Raw genomic sequence first — 27,343 nt, 5'->3', positions numbered from 1 at the left:
AGACTGCAACTAAATCCCTCTATAACTATGTCAACCTCTTAGTGGCCAACAAGAAAATTAATTCAATCTCTGTCCATTATGAGCACAGCAGTAGCTATCCTTAAAAGCAGCAACTATAACAAGTCAGTTTGGGTGAGAGTCTTCTAGGACATGATATAAAAACTGCAACCTTATGACCAGATACAGAATGATACTTAAAAAGTAATGAAGCAGTAACACTGAGAAGAGAGGTTCCTCTAAACTAAGCATCTTGTAAAACTTGGCCTTCAGGACCAAAACAGTTACAATCCACAATTAGCAACACACATCAAATTCATTTCCTCTCTCAGTAAAGTATTTGGTACTTTCAAATACAGGGGTTATAGACTCATCTATTAAATTATTTTGTTGTTAGAAGGGGTATTATTTTAAGAAACTAAGAAGCAGCACAACTGTGTACCAAAAGAAACAGATTTAGCAAAAATAGATGTTGAGTGAGTAGGACTTATTTCTACTGCATTTTATAAACACTTATTTTTCGTCAGTAACACTGTCAGCTAATCCTACAAATACGGTGAAATTATAGGAGATTACAGACAAACCCTGGAACAACACCGCTGACACCTGGTGACAATGGATGCCTGGTTTCTAGAGGAGTCATGACTTTTGATCTCTATCCTGTAGGAATAGCTAGATGAAGTATCATCAGCGCTCCATGGGAAATGTCAGAGACCAGCATACTCTAACCCAATATGAAAAAAATGCTGGGCTCTGTGAAAGTCACGAGGAGACTCCAGAAACACTCAGGAATATTTTGTGACAGACAAAAAAAGCAGAGGCACAACTGTGCTTCCATGTTGCAGTCAGACTGAGAATTTTGAGTAGCCAAGCAGCACTTTCAGAGTGCCAGCAACTCTTCAAATTCATCCCAGAGCCCCTTTGGAAAACCTACTCGGGAGCTCTGGGCCAGATTCCTTTCACCTCAGTCAAAATGGGACAAAACAAAGGAAAGGACAAGGAAGCATATGACCACAACAAGGAGGAAAATAGTCACAATGCCTAACATGAGGAATGCAGAAGTAACTCAGCCTTCTGTCTGCTGATGGGCTGAGTAAAGCAGCAGGGCTGACAGCCACACCATCCACTGCTGCCCAAACCCAGCTGCATCCGTGGCCCTCCAAAGGGGGAAGTTCCCCAGGCAGGATGCACACAATGTGGGAGACCTTCCAGATAGGAACCTGAGGGCCTCACCCAGAGGAAATAGGAGGGAAGAAAACCCCCCAGCACAGAATCCCCTTCCGCACATTACCATTGCTGACTCCAGGTAGGCTGTGTGCAGCAATCCTGCCTACAATAATACTGTATCTCAAACCCTGGGCAGGTGGGCGAGAGCCCTGTGCTGCACAGCAAAGCACAGACCACCAGCAACAGCAATGCAAGAGACTGTGACTTACTTGTAGACTGGCTTAGGAAGACTCCTTCTCCTTCTGTCTTATTATCAGCTGCTACAGCAAATACTGTGAAGTTGTACATTGTCCCAGGGATTAACTCCGTAATTTCTGCTCTGGTGTCACGGAACGTCCGGTTCTCCACAAACGTATCACTTACAATCTCTACCCTGTACGTGTAGTTGTCAGAAGCGCTGTCATTCACCACCCATTTCAAGGTGACAGAAGTCACACCAATGGATTCTGCCTCCACATCAAGAACCCGGCTGGGCCCTGTGAAAGGCAAAGCAACAACTCGTTACCCTGCAGGAACAGCTGCTCACAGACATGGACACAAGAAACACAGCCACACCAGGGCTCCACTCCCCTCACAACACTCATGGGCCAGAGTGCAGGAGCACCCCAACAACATCATCAGGCATCCCTGGAGCGTGTCGCACCAGTGGGCAGCTAAGAGAATTGATGGAATGCAACCTGAAGCAGAATTATCTCCCTTTGAGACTAAAGCAGAATAGATCATTACAATGACAGAGCTCACAGGATTTTGCTTGGAAATTTGGAGATACTGGTAAGGAGAGATGCAAAGTTGTAGGGGGACTAGAGAAAGGTGGTCTTTCTGTGTACAGTAAACAGTAAGGAACTTCAAATACCACTGAAAGAGGAACAGAGGTGATGAACAGTGGCAAAGAAGCAGCTTGCCTAGGTCATGCCATGAATGTACTCCTGAGCCAGTGTTATCTAAAGTTCATTCTGCTCCAGCCACAGGGCCCCAAATCATAGTAACTCTATACAGGAGCCTTTGAAAGAATGTTCTGAGGCCCTGATCCTCCAAGAAGTGAAAGCAACAGACTCACCCACAAAAATCCCAGGCCACAGAGGAAGTTCTTGGAAAGAGTTCATTGTACCACAGGCCTTGGTAACCAACTTCAACAATCATTGCTTTTGAGGTGTTTGTTTTACTCCAGTTTTTCAAAGAAGGCTATGTCTCTTTCACACAAACATCTGACTGAAGGCAGGCAAAGCACAGCACTTCTGACTGCAACAGTCTTAAATTCCAACACTTGGGCAGGTGAGCAGAGCCTCAGGCTGCACAGCAAAGCACAGACCACCAGCAACAGCAATGCAAGAGATTGTGACTTACTTGTGTACAGGTCTTTGGACCTTCCTTCTCCTTCTGTCTTATTATCAGCTGCTACAGCAAATACTGTGAAGTTGTACATTGTCCCAGGGATTAACTCCGTAATTTCTGCTCTGGTGTCACTGGACGTCCGGTTCTCCACAAACGTATCACTTACAATCTCTACCCTGTACGTGTAGTTGTCAGAAGCGCTGTCATTCACCACCCATTTCAAGGTGACAGAAGTCACACCAATGGATTCTGCCTCCACATCAAGAACCTGGCTGGGCCCTGTGAAAGGCAAAGCAACAACTCATTACCCTGCAGGAACAGCTGCTCACAGACATGGACACAAACACAGCCACACCAGGGCTCCACTCCCCTCACAACACTCATGGGCCAGAGTGCAGGAGCACCCCAACAACATCACCGGGCGGTCCTGGAGGCTTTTGCATTAATAGCTGTGTAACAGGAAACTGAGAGTGAGCCATCTCAAGCATGATTCATTTTCCTTTCACAGGCAAAGGCAAGAGGGGCACAGGCCACCCCAGTGCTACCATTGCAAGGTTTCACCTGGGAATCCAAAAAGGTGGGCAGGAAGGAGAGAAGAATGGAGGCGAAAGACACTGGTGGTGCAACCCTGTACAGCAAAAAATAAGGAAGATGAAATATCACTAGAAGAGAATTAGCAGTGATGAACCAGACACTTCTTCAACCTTCATGCCCTAAACTTCCCTCCCATAGAAGAGGAATCATCTCCAGACCCTCTGGAGACACTCTCTATGGCCCCCTATTCTTTCTGCATCTTTAAAAGAGGGCAATTTGCCATTACAGACAGACAGCACAGGGGAGACTTCTGGGCATTGATGGATCAGACATGCAGGCACATTTCAGGAAAACACAAATGACAAGAACAGTCTCTATTTTCCTTCAAATGCACTCTGTGAAATGATCAGGCTGGGCTGCCTTGCAAGCCAGTTCCAAAATGGTCCCTCCAACACCACATATCAAGACTTTTAATACTCAACATGGCAAGGTGCTGGATGGCCAAAGGAGTTCTCCTGATCTAGCACTGCTTGAATCTCTCTCCTGGCTGCACCATGATGGCAGCCATAGGCCCTCAAATCACACAAGTGCACCTGACACAATACGCTCTTTGTGGGAGCCCTTTGAAATGAGAAGCTCAGGCCCCCATACTCTAGGAAACAAATGCAAATGCCCATTCCAAAAAATTTGCAAGAGATCAGAGCTCAGGGAAAAGTATCTTCTCTTTGCTGGAAGTCTTGGAGCAAGCTCTACCAACAGCTTTCTACCAGGGCAATTCTGCTTCTACACTAACATCTGATGCTTGGAGATTGGCCAGCTCCAGGATGGAATCATCACCGATGCCTGCAACAGTCTTAAATTAGAACCCTTGGGCAGGTGAGCAGAGCCTCATGCTGCACAGCAAAGCACAGACCACCAGCAACAGCAATGCAAGAGATTGTGACTTACTTGTATACAGGTCTTTGGACCTTCCTTCTCCTTCTGTCTTATTATCAGCTGCTACAGCAAATACTGTGAAGTTGTACATTGTCCCAGGGATTAACTCCGTAATTTCTGCTCTGGTGTCACGGAACGTCCGGTTCTCCACAAACGTATCACTTACAATCTCTACCCTGTACGTGTAGTTGTCAGAAGCGCTGTCATTCACCACCCATTTCAAGGTGACAGAAGTCACACCAATGGATTCTGCCTCCACATCAAGAACCCGGCTTGGCCCTGTGAAAGGCAAAGCAACAACCTGTCAAAAATAGAAATAAAGGAAGAAGAGCCACAGCCACATTTCCCTATTCCACACAGAATGAGCAGCACTTGGAGCCAAGCACCACTTCCCTGTTTCAGGCATTCACACTGAGGCATCTCTGGAAAGGTCATGGGAGCTTTGGGGGATATTCTATTTCATTTCACATGCAACAATTACTTGTTTCCACAATGGTTTGCAGACAGAGAAACACACGGAAATCAGGGAAGGAAACAGTCCAAGCTGATCTTGGTCTGTTAACTCAGAATTGTGCCCATGAGTCCCAATTTAAGACCTTCAGCCTAAACTCTTCTCAGTATCAGGAAAAAGAAATGGGCTGCTTGAGCAGGTCCAACAGCTGACAGACCTTAGGGGGCTGTGTCTGCAAGTCCAACGCAGCAACAATTCCAGACAGATGAAACTCACCTCAAACAGCCTAGACAAGCTTATTGACTCAGTAGCAGCTCCAGGACACACTCCTCTAAATTGCTTTGTAGACACATTACCTGTTCTCTTTGCATCTCTGACCTACAGACAAAAGTCAAGTCTCCTCCTATCCCATCTATCTGGTCTGGGAAAAAGGTGCCTGGCATAAATTCAACAATATTGGCATCACACTTTATAAAGCAACCCTAGGAAGTGAAGCAGTCACAGTCCACAGGAACCTCAGGTCCCAGACTCTCTGAAGAGCTCTGAACAACCTTTAAGAACAAAAAGCCTCTGTGACTGTGGCACCACATCCCTGCACACCACACCTATGGGTACGAGCTGTGATAACCCACCCCCACAGGTGTTGGGAGGGGTCTATGCAGCCCTCAAGTGTCTAGGAAGTCATGCTGTGGTAGCAGCTAGATCTCTACATAGGCTTGAGCAGACAAGCTGATGAAATAACGGATTTACAGGCGGCACATGCAAGCACAGAGACAACTTCAGTCCTTTTGCAAAGACTGCTGCATTCATGCTCGCACACAGCTGGAGCAAAAAAGCAGCGACACAAGGAGAAATAGGACGAAGCTGTAAACTGAAAGTAAGAAAGCAGAGCAAATTGGTACAAACAGCATGGTTACTTGCAATTGGGGGCACCACTTCCTTACTTGTATACACATCTTTGGACCTTCCTTCTCCTTCTGTCTTATTATCAGCTGCTACAGCAAATACTGTGAAGTTGTACATTGTCCCAGGGATTAACTCCGTAATTTCTGCTCTGGTGTCACTGAACGTCCGGTTCTCCACAAATGTATCATTTTCAAACTCTATCCTGTACGTGTAGCTGTCAGAAGCGCTGTCATTCACCACCCATTTCAAGGTGACAGAAGTCACACCAATGGATTCTGCCTCCACATCAAGAACCCGGCTGGGCCCTGTGAAAGGCAAAGCAACAACTCATTACCCTGCAGGAACAGCTGCTCACAGACATGGACACAAGAAACACAGCCACATCAGGGCTTCACTCCCCTCACAACACTCATGGGCCAGAGTGCAGGAGCACCCCAACAACATCATCAGGCATCCCTGGAGCCTGCTGCACACCTGGGCAGCTAAGAGAGAACTGAAGAAAAGCCATCCTGAGCAGCATTTACCTCCCTTTGACACTCCAAAGGAGGAGCTTTGGTCACCACTGAAGCAGAGCTCCCAGGGAATCCAGAAAGGTGGACAGGAAAGGGATGGGTATGGTTGGCAATGCAGGCAATTTCAGTTTGGTTTATTGGTTGGTTTTTGGTTCAGTTGTTGTTGTGGGGGAGTTTTGGTTTTATGGTGGGAGGCTAGAGGGAGTTTGCTGTTTAATAAGTAAATAAAGAAATCAATCAAGGCTCTGTTTCTTCTACACATTAACCACTCACTCTTAGCATCTGGCCCAGCTAAGGTTCCTATGAAATGACAACCTCAGGCAGGTGGGCAGAGCCCTGTGCTGCACAGCAAAGCACAGAACACCAGCAATAGCAATGCAAAAAACTGGCACTTACTTGTAGACTGGGCTATGGAACTTCCCTCTCCCGTTCCATTATCAGCTGCTACAGCAAATACTGTGAAGATGTACTTTGTCCCGGGGATTAAGTCGGTAATTTTTGCTTTGATTTCAATGGATGTCTGGTTCTTCACAAGTATACCATTTGTACCATTTACAACCTCTATCCTGTATGTGTAGTTGTCAGAAGCGCTGTCATTCACCGCCCATTTCAAGGTGATAGAAGTCACACCAATGGATTCTGCCTCCAGATCAAGAACCCGGCTGGGCCCTGTGAAAGGCAAAGCCACAACCTGTCAGCCTGGCAGGAACAGCTGCTCACAGACATAGACACAAGAAACACAGCCACACCAGGGCTTCACTGGGCTCACACCAGGGCAGCTAAAAGAGAACTAAAGAGAAATCATTCTGAGGGGCATTCATCTCTCTTTGACACCTCAAAACAGTCACAGCACAGGCCATCACAGTGACTGAACTCCTCAGGCTTCCCTTGGGAATGCAGAGGTAGGCAGGAAAGTGATAGAGTGGAATGGAATATTTACTTAGAAGGGGCTTACAACTACCCTCATCCACCTACCTGACCACCTCATGCTTCACCAAAAATTAAAGCATGTTACTGAGAGTATTGTCTGAATGTCTCAAACACAGAAGGGCTTGGGGCACTGACCACCTCTCTAGGAAGCCTATTCCCATGTTTGAACTCCTTGTCAGTAAAAAAATGCTTCCTAATGTCAAGCCTAAACCTCCTCTGAGGCAGCTTGAAACTATTCCCACTCATCATACCCCTGGACACCAGAGAATAGCAATCAGCCACCGCTCTGCATTTCCCCTCCTCACTTCAGGAAGCTGAGGAGAACAATGAGGTCATCCTCAGCCTCCTTTTCTCTAAACTAGATAAGCTCAAAGCCCTCAGCTTCTCCTTACAGGACAGGCCTTCCAGCCCTTTTAACAGCTTTCTTGCCCCCCTCTACAGGCATTCAAGGACCTTCACATCCTTCTTCAGTTGTGGGGACCATAACTATACCCAGTACGCATTCAACTCCTGCATCCATACCTTTGATAAATATGTAGAGCAGCCCTAGGACTGAGCCCTGAGGACAGCACTGGTGCCTGCTCACCTGCCAGACACAGCCCCACTCACTAGAACCCGGGGAGCCCTGCCCTGCAGCCAACTCCTCACCCAGCACACCATGAACCCTCTCATCCCATAGCTGGACAATTTGTCCAGAAGGATGCTGTGAGGGACGGTACCAAAACTCTCACTAAAATGCAGAAAAACTACATTCACCACCTTCCCTTCCCCACCAGGTGGGTGACCTTACCACAGAATGATGATGGAATTAATTAAATGGGACTTGCCCTTGTGACCCGTGTCGATGGCACCTGATGACTGCATTGTACTTTAAACACCTTTCAACAGTACTCAGTACAATCTTCTCCATAGTTTTTCCAGGAACTGAGGTTGGACAAACAGGCCTCGGACTCCTGGGTCTCTGCTTCCACCCTCCTGGCAAATAGGAATAACAGTGGCTGGCAGAGACCTCTCCTGGCTCCCAAGGCCTTTGGTAGCTGATGGAGAGGGGTCCTGCTGTAACACCACTGAGATCCTTCTGCACTCAGGGATGAATCCTAACAGGCCCCATGGACTTGTGAACATTCAGCTGACACAGGTGGTCCCTCACAGTTTCAGTGTCCACAAGGGGAAAGTCGCTGTCCCAGCACTCATGGGCCTCCAGCTCTGGGCATCAGGCACACCAAGGTATAACAGTATCACCAAAAACTGAGGCAAAATACACATGGAACGCCTCTGCTTCTTCTTCATCCCTACTGGGCAGGTGATCATCTTCAACAAGGATCAGTCCAATGTTTTCTTTACACCTCGCCTTGCTACTAATGTATTTCAAAAAGCTTTTCTTGTTATCTGAAACAGCACTGGCCAGTTTCTACTGTAATTGAGCTCTGGCCCTCGGGTGTCATCTCCCTGTATAGAAAACCCACAGACAGCTCTGTAATCCCCCTGAGAAGCCTGACGTCACTTTCAGAGCTCAAACAATTTCTTCATCCTCTTGAGCTCCACAAGGAGTTTTCTGTTCATTAAAGCTGGTTTTCTGCCCTAATTGCTTGACTTTTGACACAGTGAAATTGCCTGTTCCTGCGCTTCTAAAAGGCGGTTCATAAAAACTGAACAGCACTCATGGATTCCTCAAAGGCAGGCTCCCAGGGTAGGCTGCTAAGTAGTGCCCTGAATAGTTTAAACTTGGCTCTCCTGGAGTTCAGGGGAGCACCTCTGCTGTCTCTTCTTATTCATTACACTTTAAATTTGAAACTCAGTCATTTAATGATCACCAAAACCAAGTCAGCCACCTACCGTCTCCCATGAGTCCTACTCTATACACAAACACCAATTCTAGGAGACCATCCGCCCTAGTTGGCTCGCAGCGACAAGAAACTATCGCCCACATGAAGAGATATGAGGACAAATATAGAGAGGAAGCAAGGTGGATTACGTTTGGCTGGTTTTTCTTTTTAAAGCAAGGATGTATTTCTTCCACACCTAAAGACCCCACTGCTTACTAGACATTCCAGATTAGGCTCCAGGAAGAAGAACAGATCTATACAAACAACAGCTTTGTATTTTAGCCCTCATGCAGTCAGGAAGAGCTATGAGCTGTCCACCAGGAACAGGGTTGCAAGAGACTGTGACTTACTTGTATACAGGTCTTTGGACCTTCCTTCTCCTTCTGTCTTATTATCAGCTGCTACAGCAAATACTGTGAAGTTGTACATTGTCCCAGGGATTAACTCCGTAATTTCTGCTCTGGTGTCACTGAACGTCCGGTTCTCCACAAACGTATCATTTTCAAACTCTATCCTGTACGTGTAGCTGTCAGAAGCGCTGTCATTCACCACCCATTTCAAGGTGACAGAAGTCACACCAATGGATTCTGCCTCCACATCAAGAACCCGGCTGGGCCCTGTGAAAGGCAAAGCAACAACTCGTTACCCTGCAGGAACAGCTGCTCACAGACATGGACACAAGAAACACAGCCACACCAGGGCTCCACTCCCCTCACAACACTCATGGGCCAGAGTGCAGAGCACCCCAACAACATCATCAGGCATCCCTGGAGCCTGCTGCACACCTGGGCAGCTAAGAGAGAACTGAAGAAAAGCCATCCTGAGCAGCATTTACCTCCCTTTGACACTCCAAAGGAGGAGCTTTGGTCACCACTGAAGCAGAGCTCCCAGGGAATCCAGAAAGGTGGACAGGAAAGGGATGGGTATGGTTGGCAATGCAGGCAATTTCAGTTTGGTTTATTGGTTGGTTTTTGGTTCAGTTGTTGTTGTGGGGGAGTTTTGGTTTTATGGTGGGAGGCTAGAGGGAGTTTGCTGTTTAATAAGTAAATAAAGAAATCAATCAAGGCTCTGTTTCTTCTACACATGAACCACTCACTCTTAGCATCTGGCCCAGCTAAGGTTCCTACAAAATGACAACCTCAGGCAGGTGGGCAGAGCCCTGTGCTGCACAGCAAAGCACAGAACACCAGCAACAGCAATGCAAAAAACTGGCACTTACTTGTAGACTGGGTTAGGAACACTCCTTCTGTCTCAGTATCAGCTGCTACAGCAAATACCATGAAGATGTACACTGTCCCAGGGATTAAGTCGGTAATTTTTGCTTTGGTTTTAATGGATGTCTGGTTCTTCACAAGTATACCATTTGTACCATTTACAACCTCTATCCTGTATGTGTAGTTGTCAAAAGCGCTGTCATTCACCGCCCACTGCAAGGTGACAGAAGTCACATCAATGGATTCTGCCTTGAGATTATAAATTGGGCTGGATCCTAAAAAAAAGAAAAAAATTTTAACCTACAAGAATTTTTGCTGACCAACACATACAGCACTCTCCTCTCTGCCATACCCAGTCTCCGTAAAACAGAAAGCAGCCTGGGAAAACAATAAAGTCACCTTTCTCTACTGCAAGGCACACTTGCAAGCTCTGCCATCTACTCCACCTCCACAAGCTTCACTTCCCTTCAAGCAGTAAAGCTGTCTAGGTGCAGCAGTGACTTCTGTGCTGCCTCAGCCGTGAGCTTTATAAAGTGTGCTGAGGAAGACCAGGACACACGACATGCTGTCATTTTTCCTTAAACTGTTTCCTAAACATTCCCTCTATTGTCCCAAACAGAGGAGTCTTTCTAGCTGCAAGATTCACACACCTCTCCTGTACATATGTGACACAGAATGTTCTGTACTCGGTAGAGGACTTCTGCTGCACCCCATCACTTATGCATTTCAAATCTGTGTGTCACAGTGAGTTGAACTATTAACTTGTAACCTAAAAAGCTTGTAACCATAATAAGCAGGAAAAGGAGACCAAGTCTAACATGGATAAAACTATTCCAAGGCCATGCAGCAATCACAACATGAAACTGCACTACTAGTCAGGTGTGCAGATGCATTTCTTGGCCTTATTCTCTACTGCAGTACAGCAGTTGGATCCACACCCCTGCAATGTTCACACTCTGAGAGTTTAGGCTTAAAATGCTATCACGATATAGAAGTGCAAAACACCCTGAAGATTCACATCGCAGTCACACTCCAAACCACAAACATGTTATAGCACTAAGATCACTTCTTGTCTCATCAGATGCAGCCCTGATCACTGTTCCAACTGCAGAAGTTCTGCTCCCACTTGCAGAGTTTACTGATAAATCATCATTATTACCGGTTGCCGGTTCTGTAGTTACATTTCTTGAGCTGCAATCTTCAGTGCCTGAAAGAAGAACATAAAACTCTGTCTTTACAAAACTTCTGGACTTCCCATTTGCAAAAGTACAGTCAGTAACAGATATCATGCACAGACCCGCAGTCACTTCTGTTTTCCCAGTTCTACAAAAACCTCACTGCACATTTCCTGGTTTTACCACTTTTCCTGGTTTCACCTCTTAACTTCGTTGACATAACTTGAACAAGATTCAAATGACTGCCACATTATTTCAGCCATCCACTGACTCTACACATGGTTTGGATGAAAGCTATTATGACCTCTCTTTTCAGTACAGTTTTGTTTGAAAGCAGTTAAAACAACTTGCAGCCACACTCTGTGTGTGTGTTTTCTTCATGTACTATCAGAAGTTTTGTTTAACCTGGCACAGCAATTTTGCCTCTCCCCCTCAGCATATTCCCCACTCATATGCCCACAAAGTGTTTCCACAAGTAAGGAAGAGACATGGCTCTGTGTCTAGAGCCAGAAATATTAGATCAATTTTACAGGCCAAAGCATAGAAAGAGTTGATTCAGACCCTAAAATTTAAAAGCTAACTAATTTAAGTCTGATGTTCAATATTAACAGTTATTTGCACGCACTTTCAGAAATTTCTGCCACATGAAAACATGTTATCTTGGCCAATACAGCAGTTCTAGACTCACTTAAGATTTTTTTTTTAATGGCATCACTTTCTGTGTCTATTGATTTCAGGGTTTGTTTGGTTTTTATTGCCTGTAAGTATATCTCCCATCTTTCTAGGCACATTACACCTGCACTTGATTTCACCAGAGCTCTCTACAAACAGAAGAGCAACGGGATTTAAGTACAGTCTTTCATTTTTAAAAGTCCTTAAATGCACTGTAGGTATTACAGTCACTAAAATAACTGAGTACATCTTTTTAACTGCTATTTCTAAAAATTCTTTCCAGGAAGCTTTTTTTTCAAAAAAAAATACTTTGCTGATACTGTCTGATCTTTTTTAAAAGCAACTAAGAAAAGGAGAGTTATTAAAAAAATAAAGGCAAGCAACAAAATGATACTTACAAGCAACTGTACATCTGACCTGGAAAACAAAATCAAATAGAAATTAAAACTACTGGAAGCTCAAATAAAATAAGAGCTGGTTTAATTAACATGAGAGGGGGAAGAAATCTGTTTTAAAAAGTCTTTTTTGAAAAAGATTTTTTTAATCTGCAAAAGACATACATAAAATTCTATTGACATAAAAATAACACCAAAAAAGCACCAAACTAGTAGAAAAAACCTAAGCATACTGGAAAAATGTTAGTCTCCACATTCTAGAAAGAACTAGTTTATTTTGTCACAAAAAAAAAGTTTGAATAACATAAGGTGGTTATTTTGCACATACAAATTTATAAGTCAAACCTGTAAGATCTTAGTTAAAACACACTTTAGTTACTACCCTTGATACCATCCCACAAAAAATGGCAGATGTCAATTAGGTCTTTCTTATTAATAAGATTTTTCCTTTAACCCTTTTGCTGTATAAACCTTCTTTCTACTTCTCACAAAAGAGTGTTTTGCATTTTCTGAAGCAAACACAGGGTTGTCAAAGTTCAAAACATGCTCTGAAATCCAGTTTACACATGTGCACACATTCGTAACGTTTCAGCAGTTGCCATTTAACTGCAGCCTGAAACTCCTCTGCTGGTAATACCGACAAACATAGCAGAATTTTGCTTTGAGGATGATTTTTAGTCTTCAGACTTTGCATTTTACTTCCAAATAGCCACTTTCCTTCCTGTTGGTGGGATAATTGGCCCATAAATTGTCATATTAACGTCCCTGCGGGTGGCACCACAAAATGCCGCTCAAGGGAGTGAGTAAAAGCCCCAGACTGAGGTCTACAAGAAGCAGTCTTATCTGAAGCACTTGAAAGATTTGTTTTCTCTACACCCCCCTCCAATTTCTTAGCTGCTTGTGCAAATCCACGAGCTAACTCAAACTAAGCAGCTGTCTCACAACACCCCTTAATGCAATGCTTGAATCCCAAATCAGTCACTCCCCCAGCTGTCACGTTGCTGGCGCCACAGGGAGCTCCAGAAGTAGCTCCTTGCACCAGTTACAGGTCCGAGCAGACACACCCTCCAAAAGCAGTCAGAAAATACCATGAAATCTTATTTCTGCGATGGTCTCAGTGCCACAGCATGAAGAGTTTGGGTACTCTTCCTAGGCAAAAAAGCCCTTGTAAGCATCAAAGACCTAATGCCTGGTCTTCTCCAGAACAGCCCTACAGACAATGCAGCACACAACTGACATGACATGGGATGCAGATGTTCTACATGAGGCTCCTCCTCAACCTGAGCTTTTGAGAGCTCAGCCAAACTGCAAGGCTATTTAGGAAGTGAGGAAATACTTGCCGGCACCCAGGCCAAGAGTACTTCTGCATTCCTTCATAAAGTGTCTGAGGAAGAAGAGCTCAAGAAGGAAACAGCCACTCTGAAGGCAGGAAGACACTACTGTGCAGTGTCCAGAGCAGAAGAGCTAAGCTGTGTGGAAACAGCTGCTGAATAGTGAGCAAGAGGAGAGATCCCCTGAAACGCCGGGCAATCTACAAACAAAGCCAAAAGGATGTTGAGTTTATTAAGAAAGGGCCACAGGGCTAAGCTACAGTGATTTCTGCAGCTCTACAAAGAATCAAGAGCCTGACACACACAACCCATCATCCTTCAGTTAGTTTCTCTTCTGTAAAACTGCCTGAAACAGAATTTTCTCATCTCCACAAATTTTGACTATAGGGGCACAGCATCCTTCCTGACCAACAGCAACAACAGGTATTATATGACTGTGAAACAAGTCTGCCACTAGCAAATACCCTTTTTACCATCCCATTTTTTTCCCTGACAGCTCAAACAAGTAACACTTTGATTCCTGTTTTATGGACATCTGATCTAATGGCAAATAATTACCAAGCTGCTAGAAATTTGGTTGTACTGTCACATGTGGGTTTTATTAAGGATGCTCAAACAGCCTCTAAAAGGAAAGTTCCACAAAAATTCCTGTCACATGATTAATGAACTGCATCCTGTCATTCTACTTGCTTATCACACCCTGGCAATACTGCCTCAAAATACTCTCCCGACTTTCCAGAACCCTACGTGCAAAATCAAATTTAAAAAAAAAATCACATCCCACTGGCAGCAGGCAGGCCTCCTTCTGCAACCCAAAACCACACAAAACAAATGATCCCATTCCCAAGCATCAGCCTGCCTGATTCAGTTATTCCATGCTGTATTTTTCAACATCAGCCATGAACCAAGCTGTTCTCCAACCTGATGCTATTACTTAGAATTTACACAAAGCATTTGTTTATGAATTCACAGGATACTTGCACTGAGCACCTGATTCTCTTTGTGTTTGCATTTAATACATCATGAGCCCTGCCATCTCTGCTTTTCTTTTACAACGACACAAATCCCTATTATTCATATAGACAGCTGGGTAATTTTTTTTCACTTTTGTGAAACTTTGGTAGGGGTGGAACATCCTTAACCAAGAAAAGACAGCAAAATGCCAAATACTGACCATTTCAACTGAAAAACAGGAGACAAATGTATATATACACAAACCCATCACTGTCATCAGCTATGGCAGATGAATTTTTTCATGTGTCATACAGCCATGCTTCGGGCCCAATCAAAGGCTGTAGGTTGCAGAGGAGCTGAGGAATTCATTTGAACTTGCACAAGGTCTGTGCTGTGCTCCTTATGTGAGCAGTTTACAACTGACCAGGAGCTGGTGGTGTGTGATCCGTGCAGAATTCAGCTCCATCCTCCTCAGGTGCACACAGGGTTGCCTAACTGAGGAACCAGCATTAGTCACATGACTAATGGTGCAGGAAAACTTCTTTAAAAATAGTGAGTGACTGAGAAGACCAAATCCCACTGATATTTGATAACTCAGAGTAAGATATTTTCAGGAGCAGGATTTAAAACATGCCAGCTCTACACATGCACTGGGAGAACCACAGGGAAGACAGCAGCGCAGGACTTCAGCTCAGCTTGGCTCTGCTGCCAAACTGTGCCCTCTAATGAAGTTGAGGTTCCTGCCCTGGGGAAAGCCCGTGTGGACAGCAGCCAACCTACCTGCTCCAGTTTTCAAAACAAACAGCATAGTTTGGTTCACATAAATATAATATCAAAGGCTGGCTAAACAGTCAAAGTGAGCAAACCAAAAAAATTGTAGCCAAAAAACCCCTTAACCACAAATCCTTTCCAAGAACACCATCTGAGGTTGCTGCTTATTGTTTTTGGTGTGCCACACCCCTCTCAAAGCTGATGATCTCCCAAGTGTGGACCTTCGGATCTTATCATCTCCACCCACCCATCCTCTCAGGTTTGGAGGAGTTCCATAAAAATACCACCAAGCTATCACAGTGGTCTCCAAACTGCTTCTCAACCCTTTCAACAAAGCAGCACAAATTAAGATCACTGCCCCACTAGGTAGTACCCCTGATCTCATACCATTTTTCCCCCCTCTATGCCCACCTACCATTAGTATGTGCAAAACTATGGGCATTAGGACAAGCCTCCACACAGCATCATCATGATGGTTTTATGACTCCAGGCTTGGCTTTTTGCTGTCAGCCACCACCACTCAGCCAACAAACATTAACCAGCAGAAACAGTAACTTGGCCACTTACAGACCCCTCTCTCACCACTGATATTTCCTACATAGCACAGACTTATTCAGGAAGCATTCCCACAGAAAGCTTTTACTCAGGGGCACACAAAGTAAGTGAAAATCAAACTCAGGAAGCCCCACAGTAATGGAAACGGGATTGCCCAAGTATTGCATCCACATACTGATACAGCTTGCCAATACTTGCTGATTTTGTAGAATTTTTAAGGCATTGACATCTATTCCACCCCGGGGACAGCTCTGCACTTCGCTGGGAGTGTAAAATCTAGATCAGCAGGGAGTGACACCCTTCTGCCAGAGACCATTGTCCTGCAGGAAGACAAGGTGGGTTTTGGGAAGACAAAATGTTTCTGTCTCTTGAAACCCATCTCAGGCCTGTTCCATCCCATTCATTTCCATGTTATTTCCAAATTAATGAAGTATGTAGGCTTACAGCACCAGGCAAGAAGAATGAGTTCACCTGAACTGGGGTACAGAACTATGTGCTTAAACCTGCATGAGCCTATGTCAAGGAGCATGCCTTATCTGGACAATGCGTGGATTCTGGGGTGGAAATACATGACACTGGAAAATGAGTCAAAATACACTTGGGTAACATAATTGCCCGATTTTCCAATTTCTTTTTAAAATGTCATAAATCTTCAAAGCATTTCCCTGCATTTAAGCAGTAAAATTCAAGTGTAAATCATTACACTACAACAAAACACAGAATCATCAAGGCTGGAAGAGACCTTCAAGATCATCCAGCACAACTGTCAACACAGCACCACCACAATCACCCCTGAACCACATCCCCAAACACCACATCCAAACAGCTCTTGAACACTTTCAGACAGCCTTTAATTTACACAAAGATAAGCCAAGCCATGAAAAGCAGGTGTTTTCCCCTGTGCTCACTGTCCAACAAGGAAAAAGACAATGTGGACAAAGCCAGTGTGCTGAAGGACTGCTAAGATAACAGTTCAGTTACCAATCCCAGTGGCATTTGTGGCTATTTAGATCTCCTGTATCAGGTCCTTACTACTTGAAGGAGGAAATAATCAACAGGAGACTAAGTCAGAAGGTAACATTTAATTATGTTACATAATTTCATTGAAGATTGATTACCTTCTGGATTCAGTGCTAGAGTTTGGGGTTGGTTTTCTTTTTTTTCCCTTTCTAGTGTATATTTACTCTGCAAAACACACTTTAACTGTAGTCCACAACAGTTCTTGTGTTGGTTTTGTGGGGTTTTTTTCATACAAATTAACTTCAGATGATCTCAATAATATGATGCATTCATTTCCAACCAAAAATGGAAAACATGCTGTGGCAAGTCTGAGTTCCACCTGTTTTCCCTCTGGTATTTTATGCAGGTACTCACAACCCATACACAAGGCACCACTTCAACAGAACGTTTGCTCTAACTGGGTTTATCCTAGAGTAAAAAAGCTCTAATTTTAGAAACAGCACTAAGTTTTTACAGGATGTTTGGAGTCTTCTTTTAACTCTAAATGAGCAGCTCTGCTAATGAGCCTGCACAGGACCAGATGGAGATGCAGAACTCAGAAGGGAGATACATGGGCTGGTGTTTGTTATGAACTGGGTGGAGCTGGACCCTCCTAAGCCACCCTGTTGTATTAGGGGGCTGAGCAGAACCCTGAAAACAGGCACCCACAACTGTGCAAGGGCTATTTTGAGCTGTTATGCAGTTATGTGAAAGAGGAAAGACTATTTCCACTTTGCATGTATTTATATTTTGCCCTGACATTTCTAAATTCTGTCTTCCCTGAAGCAAGCCTTTCTGCAAAGGGAGACCAAATAGAACTTTTTTCCACAGGCTTTTATGAAAACATCCGAGGACATTCTAGTTTGTGCAGCACCGCCAATGAACTAAAAGTGCTGTGTAAGACAAAGCCTTGCAAGAAAACCAAGACGAGACACCAAAAAGATATACGTGATGACACATACTGGAGAAAGCTCTTTTTTCCACTCTTGATCCTTCTGCAAGTTTTACCTGTATCTGCTTTTCAGATGGTTAGCCTAGGAGCAAGGAGTTTTCAGGGCAACATATCCAAAATAAAAAGTACAGACACCAAAACCCAAACATGACTGCATTGCAACTGACAGCTCTCTCACCACCCACCCCAGAGAACACCATTAGATTTCATTCCAATGACTTCCAGTTTAAAACTTTTAGTTTAAAACGTTTCCAAGCAGTACAGAAGCAGTTCTGTCTCACCCAGACCTCCAGGTCTTGATTAACTGCAGGCATTAAGTGCTGCAGACCACCTCATAGTTTAGTAGGATCATTCCTCCAACCGAGGAAACAGCAGAACTTCAGCCCAAAGAAAGGCTGAAAAGTTTCAACAAGCTTAAAAAACTCACATAACCCAGTAAGTTGTACAAGGAACTCAGAAACCATTCATCTGAAGAAGGTTATAAAGAAAAGAGTGTTCTTGTTTGACAATGACAAGGAGTAATGCTTGAAACAACTAATTACTAACCCCCAAACTGCTATCCTACTCAAGTTCCATGTCATACCATGGTGGTTTCACCTGGGGCAGAGTTAACTTTCTCCACAGTGGCTGGTGTGGGGCTGCCTTGGATGGGGTACTTGGTTGTTAGCTGGGGTTAAACCACGACACTTAACTGACATGGGTGGAACTAGAGATGGACGTGCAAGAGCAGTGCTCGAATTGAAAAAAAACCCTTCGCTTCTAAGAGGAACTTCCAGTTAACACTGCCAGTCTTTTTCTTTTTTTTTTTTTTAACTGAGGAAGCATCAACCTTTATTTTATGTGAACAAGCCACATTCCTGCGTACAGCTCAAGAGCACTCTTTTTTCACTCTGAGTCATTACTCAGGCACACCCTGGAAGAAGCAGGATACAACGAAAAAAGGAGAAAGAAAAAAAATACATACCCGGGCGGCAATGACACAAGGCTCACTGTGGCCAAGTCAGCAGGGCTGGCCACCCAGGCACCATGGAAAACACTCACCAGAGCCAGCAGCTGCCTGGACTTCGCAGCCCAGTCACAAAAAGGAGCAGCATTTCCTGACAGAGCCCTATTTCACATCTGCTTAGCCGAGCGCAGTCAGGACTCTCAAGTTTCTCTTATCGCAATGATATTTCACTATGCTGTGCCAGACACCTTGGACTCTGCACAGTCTTTGCTCAGAGAAGTGTTAAAAAATACTTTACAAGTAGAATAACATTGAGCTGGATTTGGTTTGAGAGTTTTCCAAGTAAAACTACTTGTAAAGGGATTAAAAAACTTACATTAAAGCTCAAAGACATCAAGAAAGATTATTTATACTGACAAGAAAGGACCAAATTTTTAATCTATGACACCCTTTCTGGTGGCAGGAGAACCATGGCCTGTGAAAGCCTTCAAGCTCACTCACACAGAGCTCAAAACTGTCTTGGTTACACAGAAAATCCTTTTTTTTGGGGTCAGCCTTGATGCTGGTACACAAATGTTTGCCTTAATTCTACACTTTTCTTAATTAAGTTTATCTTTCTGTCTTTATCAGGGTCCTGAAAACTTAATCTAAAAATCTGTGAGCAGTGCAGCTGGGAGAAAGCAGCCTGTGACCACTGCCCAACGCAGACTTCTCCAGCTAACCTTCATCTCCTCCTTCACGCTCTGTTGCTGTTTATTACCATTCATTTATGCTCCCTCAGCACATTGAGTTCTAGCTCCGTGTGAAATGCTCCACTAGAACCCAAACAAATTCTCTGTCCGGCACTGCCCCTTGCCCTGTAGCTGGGTAAATCTATCCAAAGGGAGGGAGGAGAGCAATCCTCCCCGTCCAGCCCCAACAGCAGCTTTGCAGGAGTAATGCATTTCGAGACCACTAGAGGCCCCAGCAAAACCATCTAACTTCAGCCCGAGGGATTAACAGCAGGGAAAGATGCCCGAATTCCCAGAAAAGCTGACATTCTGGAAAGCACGAGGATGTGGATGACCACATTAAGAGCGTAAAAGGTGGATGCAGATGTCAGCACCGCCTCAGATGCAGACTGTGGGAGATAATGACACCAGGCCGAACTGGTTTGGGCAGGCTCAGTGCATCTTCAAACATCGTAAACCTGTCACAAGGAAAGTAATTTCATACAATAAATTACTGGCTGGACCTTAGACTTGCTTCACAGCGCATATTTACAACATATCACATCTTCACCTGCACTGGTTTACAGGGAATCTAATTTTTTTTATGGGACCTAAAAGCAAAGTAGCTTGACTTCCTCAAAAGAAATGCAAATTGCCTTACAGCAAAAAACATGATGTGAAACCTTTTCCAGCTCCAAAACAAGCCACAGATCTGGCTCATCTACAAGGATCAGATTATCACAAACAAACAATTTGATTAAACAATGTTTTCCCATATGTTGTTTTCACACGCAGCACCATGGGGCTGCAGGGATACCCTTGGGGTTTGCCTGCAACCATCAGCCCATTTAATCCTTCAACGAATTTGAACTGTAGCAAAAGACAAATGGACCGAAAGCGTTCAAAACATGTAGTAGTACTCCTGGGGAGGGAACAAAAGATCTCATTGTACAGCTCCACTAAGTTCATCTGGGGCTCTGGTAGAGTCTCTCTTTCCCTCCTCTTTGAACAGAAGCTGAATAGAAGCAGGAATGAGAATTGGCTCTGCCATCACCCCATTGCCAGGCTCGTCTCTGTGAATACACTGTGGCGGCATGAGAAGTTATTCACCGACAACAACATGGGCTCTCTCTCATTTACCAGTCAATAGACATGTCTCTCAAAGGTCAACTCCACGGCCATCTGGGAGGGCTGGCTATGGTGGAAAAAGGCTGGATAGTGCAGGGTCAGAACCAGAGATCAGACCGACACTGCAGCCTGAACAGCTGCAAACTTATTCTAGAAAAAAAATACCCATGGCTTCTCTCTCCTTCCAAGACACACGAAGGAGCTCCTGCTGATCTGTGTATTTGGCATAGCTCTGATACAGATCAGACAGCTAGCTGGTAGCTCATTTCAAACTCTTATTTTAAGAGGCAGATGTTTATGTTATTTATTACCAGTCTGGAAACATGCTCATTTCAAATACATTGCACATTATGGGCAGGATTTGCTTAGCCTGTTATATCACTTGAAAAAAGAAACCAAACCAAACCAAACCTAACCTAGAAAGCCTTCAAAGCTAAGAGTCCATTTTCCCCAACATTTTGGTCATTGTTTGATTAGAGCAACAGTACCACTGATGTGGCTTCCCATAGCTTCTGGTATCTCCATACACTTATGGATTTTCCCCTATCTACACTACAACCCGGAACACAAAATCATCTCTATTGCATGGTCTTGACAGACAAATCCAAAGTTTTTATAAAAGATTACTGAAAAAAAACTTTTTGAAATTGCAATTAAGTGAAAGACAAACAAGTGAAAAGATAAAATTCATTACATTTACCCCAACTTGTTTTACCACTACATGAAGATCTACTACCAGTGAGTTTAACGATGAAGCACAACTATTTCAATCAGAAATTCCCCCTCCAACTTGAAGATGGTTCTTGCAAATTTTAAATGCACAAGATTTCTTTTTTAAAATCTCTATACAAGTTCTGTTTCTGATGACATATCCATGTATATTTTATACAAGCAGCCTCCTGTTTCACAGGCTGCCTTAAGAAAAAACATTAAATGCACTTTGAAGTTTTATCAGAAGTACAGGTACACTATTAAGAATAATTGTGTCACACAGGCCTTCACAGCACCTGACAGTGTTGCCCTAATAGAAAAGCAGAAAGGGGCAGCAACAAGTACAGTACCATCCTCCAAGCATTTTGGCAGATTCTCCCTTTGGCAAAATCTGTAGTAGCAAGTATTGCCTCAACTACAGCCAAGAAAAAAAGGTAGACATTAAAAAGTACTAATATTGGTCAGGCACTGACTCTGCAGATGACACTGGGGGTAGGGGAGGGCTCCCTCAGTACTTCTCTTTTCCCTCCCTTTAACCTATTAACTTTATTCCTTATATAACTTTATGTATAGAAAGAACTATATTCCTTCCCTATTAACCCCTTTAGTCTAATTATTGTTTCCAGCATGTTAGGGACAGTTTGAAATTCAAATGGAGGGATGTTCTTGAGGTATCCTCAATGTATTTTAATCTCTCTTAATATGTCTGTACAAAATGGCAGAGTGAGAGATGAGCAGCAGGTACAACAATCAATGACAACTCCTCATCCGTCCTCTTCATTTTTCCTGCTCTTCAACAACACATTAACACTTCAGTTCATTATTCTTGGACTTAAATTGGAAGTCACAAGAGTAGATTTGATTTGATTTCAACCAGATTATATGTTCAGTGTCTTTGAAACAGTGGACGTGTTCTCTTTTCTTCCACTGACCTCAACAGACCACAAACATGGAAAGTGAAAAAATATCACTGCTCCTCTAGAAGGTTTCTAACCTTGAGCTAAGCTACAGAAACAGTTTCCCTGCACCACTGCAAAATGCCTGGAGAACCCTGAAGGACGAGAACTTGGTGATTTCCAGACAGACACATTTCTTTCTGGCCTGATGTTTGGTGTTAATTTTTTGCACTTTGCAATAGCATGAACAGTTCTGTCATATTCAAGGAGGAAACAAGGACATACCCAAAGTCAGCTATCTAGAGCACATTCACTGCTATTATTTATTTGCCCAAAACCCCCACAGAAAAACCCAAACAAACAAAGAACTCCAAAAAATAAACCACCAATGTCCCCTACTCAAAAAAAAGACAAATCAAACAAACAAAAAAATCCACAAACCAGTAAGGCTATGCAAATGCTCAAGTATTGTCCTAAAACATACCTCGTCCACAAACAGGACTTTGAATTATCTGCTAAAGATATGCTTCTGAAGTTTCTCATCTGTGTGTTTAAGGCTGACAAGTACCAAAGCTCTGAACAGAAAAGCCATGTAAACGTGTCTGTGTTTGGTGCAAGGGATTTGGGGAAGGTTAGACGGGAAACCCTGCAGTTCACTGTGATGCATTTTCCCCATGCACACATGGGACAAAGCTTCATCTTCACAGTCAAATGCTAAAGGCACACTAATCCAGCTCTAAGACAAAGATAAAACTAGGTCCTCCATGCCTTGTATCACGTTTTTTGTGCATGCCACATAAGGCTAAGTCATTTACTGTCTTTGCTCATCTGACAGCCAGAGTTCCTCAGATTAGGGGGGAACATACCTATTTGTATCTGTTTATAAACTGCTGCTTGCCAACAACAAAAATTTTAAAGCAGCAATATAAAACACAACCCTGAAGTGCTCTGCACCACACTGCCAGTGGGATTTTGGTATATCTGTAATCTTAGCACAATAAAAATTGAACTCAGTGAACATGAACTCAGAGCGCTGAGTCCCAAGTCAAAGCCTTGCATCAGATGACACAAATAACTGGCCTTTGTTAACCCATGTGCAGGTAGGGGAGAAAGATAAGAGTGAAGAGGAAGTTAATTGCATTCCAGCTGCTGAAACCCCACTATCTATCTACCTTTTAATTGATGTGGTTTTGCTTCCACATCACCTTCCCTGAACTGCTCCTCTAGCAGCCTCAGGCCCTTTCCTCCCCACCTTCCAATAAGGGTTAAACAGAGAGTGATTCACAAGCTGGATTCCTCTGCACCTCTCCTGTCTCCAACAGAGACAGTCAAAATGTCACAGAGTTATATAACGCTGACAGAAATGTGACTACCTGAAGAACAGGTTTGAATATAGAATTTATAAGAACGATTACATACCAGAACAAAGCAGTGCATCCTTCACAGGCTATGGCAGCCTCTCCCATCTCTGGGAGATACTGCTTTCTTTACTCCTCCTCACACTTCAGCTGCAGAAAACAAACTAACAGAAAAATGCACTTTGGAGCAATTTGCCTTCTTGGTGAGAGCTGACAGCAGAGTTTGATCCACACACCCACACGGGGTTTGATCCCTGGCCTGCATGGCAGCATCTCCACCCTGTGTTTCAGCAGCAGTGAGAAGGAATCCTGCAGATACCACCAGGAAGAGCTTCATCAAGAGGGAAGACTCAGCGAAGACGACACATACAAATGAGACCGAGGGCACGCCAAGCCAAGTCAGACTAAAGACCACTGTTCAGGGCACCCAGACTGCCCCTGCAAAGCTGAAACACTTTTCAAAGGACTGAGAAACACATTAGCTTCACTACACTAGCACACACAAAGCCCTAGTTTTGAAAGATGCCTGATCAGCCACCTGACTCAAGCTATGAAAATGAAAATATACCCACAGACTTTTTTCCCATCATGTATTGGGACACATGAGCCTCCAGATGCCAAAAGGCAAGAGGGTAGATGTCCAGATGACCCCTAAGGGCTGAACATCTCTACTAAGACATTTTCTCCTTTTCTTTTCTAGTGATATATCCAGTCTGCATGACCCAGAACCTTTTAAAATCCACTGTTACAGCACTTGCTCCCTTGCAATACAGTGAGTTTTATGTCTGTGCTGCCTCTAACAGCAACTGCACATTGTGAAGTCTGTGTTCAGAGACCACTTTAAATGCAGACTAAGTTTTAGAGTCCAGTCCCTGTTCTGCCTCCCAAAGACACTTACCAAAGCACATTCCTTACAAGGAAGGCCAAACAAACAGAAAAGTGTTTGGATAACTAAGGGGTTTCCTCCTTGTTTGAAAACGGAGGAGGGACCAGCAAGTGTGTGCTCTTGCAGTGTCACCCAGGGGGTTCAGATGCAGGCAACCAAAAAGATGAACCCTGATCATATATTGTTGCATGTAAGGGAAAATAAAGAATCACTCATGTCTCAAGATCATGGGTTAAAACTCAAAACAACACCATGAACAAAACCACAAAAAAAAAAAAAATCCTCAACCAACTAGAATGTCTTATCAGAGATAGCTCTAAAATCAGGGATGTGTTTCTACAAACATGTCACGATCAAAGCCCTCTACAAGAAGCAAAAAGGTAGTTTGTAGCTGCTAAAGGGAAAAAAATGTGCACTGAATGTACTTCAAACGAGCATGTTTTATTATTGACTCCAGTGACATGAAGTTACATACTTTCATTCATTCAAACACTACTACTCTAGTGCCAGGAATGTAGCACCAGCAGACACAACCCAAGCACAGAAGAAACCAAAAGAAATACCTTTATACTGACAGAGGTCAGCCCAGGGGTAATCCTGCACTGAAAGGAGCAAGTACTATGATAAAAGACAACAATTAAACAGGAAATTCTCTGGTAACATCTGTGAATTTTTTGATGCAACACCTACCACTAGATATTTCCTAGCCAATTTCCCAAAAACTTATGTTAGATGATATGACTTAACAGGATTTAACCTTCATATTTAAATCAAAGACAACAAATTGCAGTTGTGGTATTTTTAACTCAAAGCACTCATACTGCAGGTTAACCAAAACAGTCTCATTTGAATTACGTCCTTTATACTCAACATTCGAACTGCCCACACTGGAAACTGGAGAGTGAAAAAACTGAAGGGGATAGAACATTACTTTTTCAACTTTTTATCCTGATTTAACTAGAATTGCATCCTGAAATATTATTTCCAGTTCTCCTGATGAGCCTCTTATCCCACTTCAACATACACTGTATGAAGATTCTCCCATTCCAAAATATTATCACAGTAACATTTTAAGCTCTTACACCGTTCTTTCACACACCCCTCCCACATCATAGGAACACTTCACGTATCTATCAATTCTTATCCCCTATAATATGCAACCCCTGAAGTTTTAAGTTAATTTCATTAGTATAAATTTTATTGCAATTCCATCAACAGAGCACAGAGTGTATTTCTAGGAGCTATCAGAAAAGCTGGGTGTTAATGGTGGCTCAGTCACCCCAGAAACAGTATCTGCATAGCTACACAACCCAAAATAGACCCAAAACATCATCTTCCAACAGAGCTGATCTTCTGCAGGAAAAAAAACCTTTCCAGTGAAGCATCAGAGCTTCCTCCTTTATTTCAAACACTATTCAGACACCCAAGATGCAGAACAGCTTTGAATAAGAAGTTTAAAATGCGTAATAGTTTCCCCTCTTATTATAGAGAGTTAATGTTGCCCTGTAGATATCTTGTTTGTGTTACCACACGAGCTGGTTCCTTCTACTGAAGTACCAGAGCTCCTGCTGTCAAAGCTTTCTTTTTGAAGTTACAGGCTTACAAAAACCCCCCAAAGAAACTCCAGTAAAAGAAAAGCCTTCCCCTGACTGCAGGAGCCAGATTTGCTTATCAGCTGAACTGGATCCACAAGGCTCACAACAGCCCAAAGACTATACAACAATAAAGAAACAGGCCTAGCAAATTTCAGTATTGCTGCTTCTGGATGGAAAGGGTTGGTTTTGGGTTGGTTTTTTTTTTCTTCCCTTGCTCAATCATTTATTCATTAAGAAACACGGTTTCAGGGAAGACTAAACTATTCATGAATTTGTGCTGAATTTACAGCAGGGTTCACTCGAGGACAGCCCCCTCCGACTCGCATCGAAACCAAGGCGGGAGATCGAACGGGAACTGCTCCGATCCTGACAAAAACATTCGGATGCCGAGCACGGGGAACAAAAGCCGAGGCAACAAAGGGCCACGTCCAGCCCCAAGACGGTGAACGTGGTTCCCAACAGCCCCACGGTCACAGCTCAGCTGGCAGATCCACACTGGAACCTCCTCGCTGCCTGGCCACAGAGGGAAGGGCAAAGTGGGAATGGGGAACAGCTCCCGCTCCAGGACATGCCGGCTCAGACCTGCCCTCGCCGTGTGCCCAGTTGTCCTTAATTACCGCCCGGCTTGGAACGCATTCCTGCCCGGGACAGACCCCGAGGTCAGGCCCTAATGAAGAAAAAAAAGCTTCAACAAAAAAACATACAGGGATGTGCCGCTGGGAAAAACATGGGCTGCCCCTTTTCTCCCGCTGTCTTTCCCTCAACTCCACCCCCTGGGGCTCTTGGGTTTAAACACAAACCACACAGGCAAAAAAGAAGCCCAAGGTAAACCACTCCAACATGAGGTCACACCAAACAGTCAAATTACCCTAAACTACCGAAACTGTGGGTTTGTGTTGCTGTAAAACTTCCCCCTTCTAGCCTCCACCCCCATCCCCACTATCTAGTGGAATTGCCACAATTTTTCCCTTGGAAAAAATTTAGGCGAGAAAGTTATTTTCCCATATCTATGCCACCAAATGCAAAAATAAAGACGTAGTTTTTTTGCTTTCTTTTCATGTTGTACGAAAAAAAAGAAAATCTGGCCACTGCAGAACTGTGTGCACATCAGTGAGGGTGAGTCTGGGACACATTCACATTTTATTAGCACCTAGAAGCCAACAGCTCCGGGAGGAGAAAGTTCTGTAAAAACAATAAATAAACATTAAAAAGAAGCACAGGGGAAAGGCATTTGTTTGCACACCAGGGTGGGGCGGCAGCAGAGTACTAAAGACATAAATTATTCTTTATCCTTTCTGTTTAGCCTTCTGCATAATCCCTCTAAATAGCAGTAATTTGGGGAACAGCATTAAATTCCTCTGTCAGAGGCCATTCTGTCCATACCCCTTATTCAAATGCAGTTAGAGCACAACGGGAAGAATGATATTCGTTACTTTCTGCTGCT

The 27,343-nt window shown here is 43.8% G+C and overlaps 1 protein-coding gene across 1 annotated transcript in view; it reads right to left on the bottom strand.

Annotated features, from left to right (window-relative positions):
• LOC136292242 (receptor-type tyrosine-protein phosphatase eta-like) overlaps positions 1-27,343 on the bottom strand; it is a 73,547-nt gene that overhangs the window by 14,947 nt on the left and 31,257 nt on the right. Inside the window, 9 exon segments of the mRNA XM_066187672.1 lie at positions 1,434-1,700; positions 2,569-2,835; positions 4,039-4,305; positions 5,422-5,688; positions 6,292-6,564; positions 9,002-9,268; positions 9,871-10,140; positions 11,025-11,072; positions 12,111-12,129. Of these exon segments, the coding sequence (XP_066043769.1) occupies positions 1,434-1,700; positions 2,569-2,835; positions 4,039-4,305; positions 5,422-5,688; positions 6,292-6,564; positions 9,002-9,268; positions 9,871-10,140; positions 11,025-11,072; positions 12,111-12,129 (1,945 nt within the window).

This window comes from Chamaea fasciata, unplaced genomic scaffold (genome assembly GCF_029207755.1).
Source record: "Chamaea fasciata isolate MVZ Bird 193981 ecotype frontalis unplaced genomic scaffold, bChaFas1.0.hap1 SCAF_7, whole genome shotgun sequence".
Lineage (NCBI taxonomy): Eukaryota > Metazoa > Chordata > Aves > Passeriformes > Sylviidae > Chamaea > Chamaea fasciata.
The sequence above is the reverse complement of the archived record's forward strand: the minus strand, read 5'-3'. Positions and strand labels throughout refer to the sequence as shown.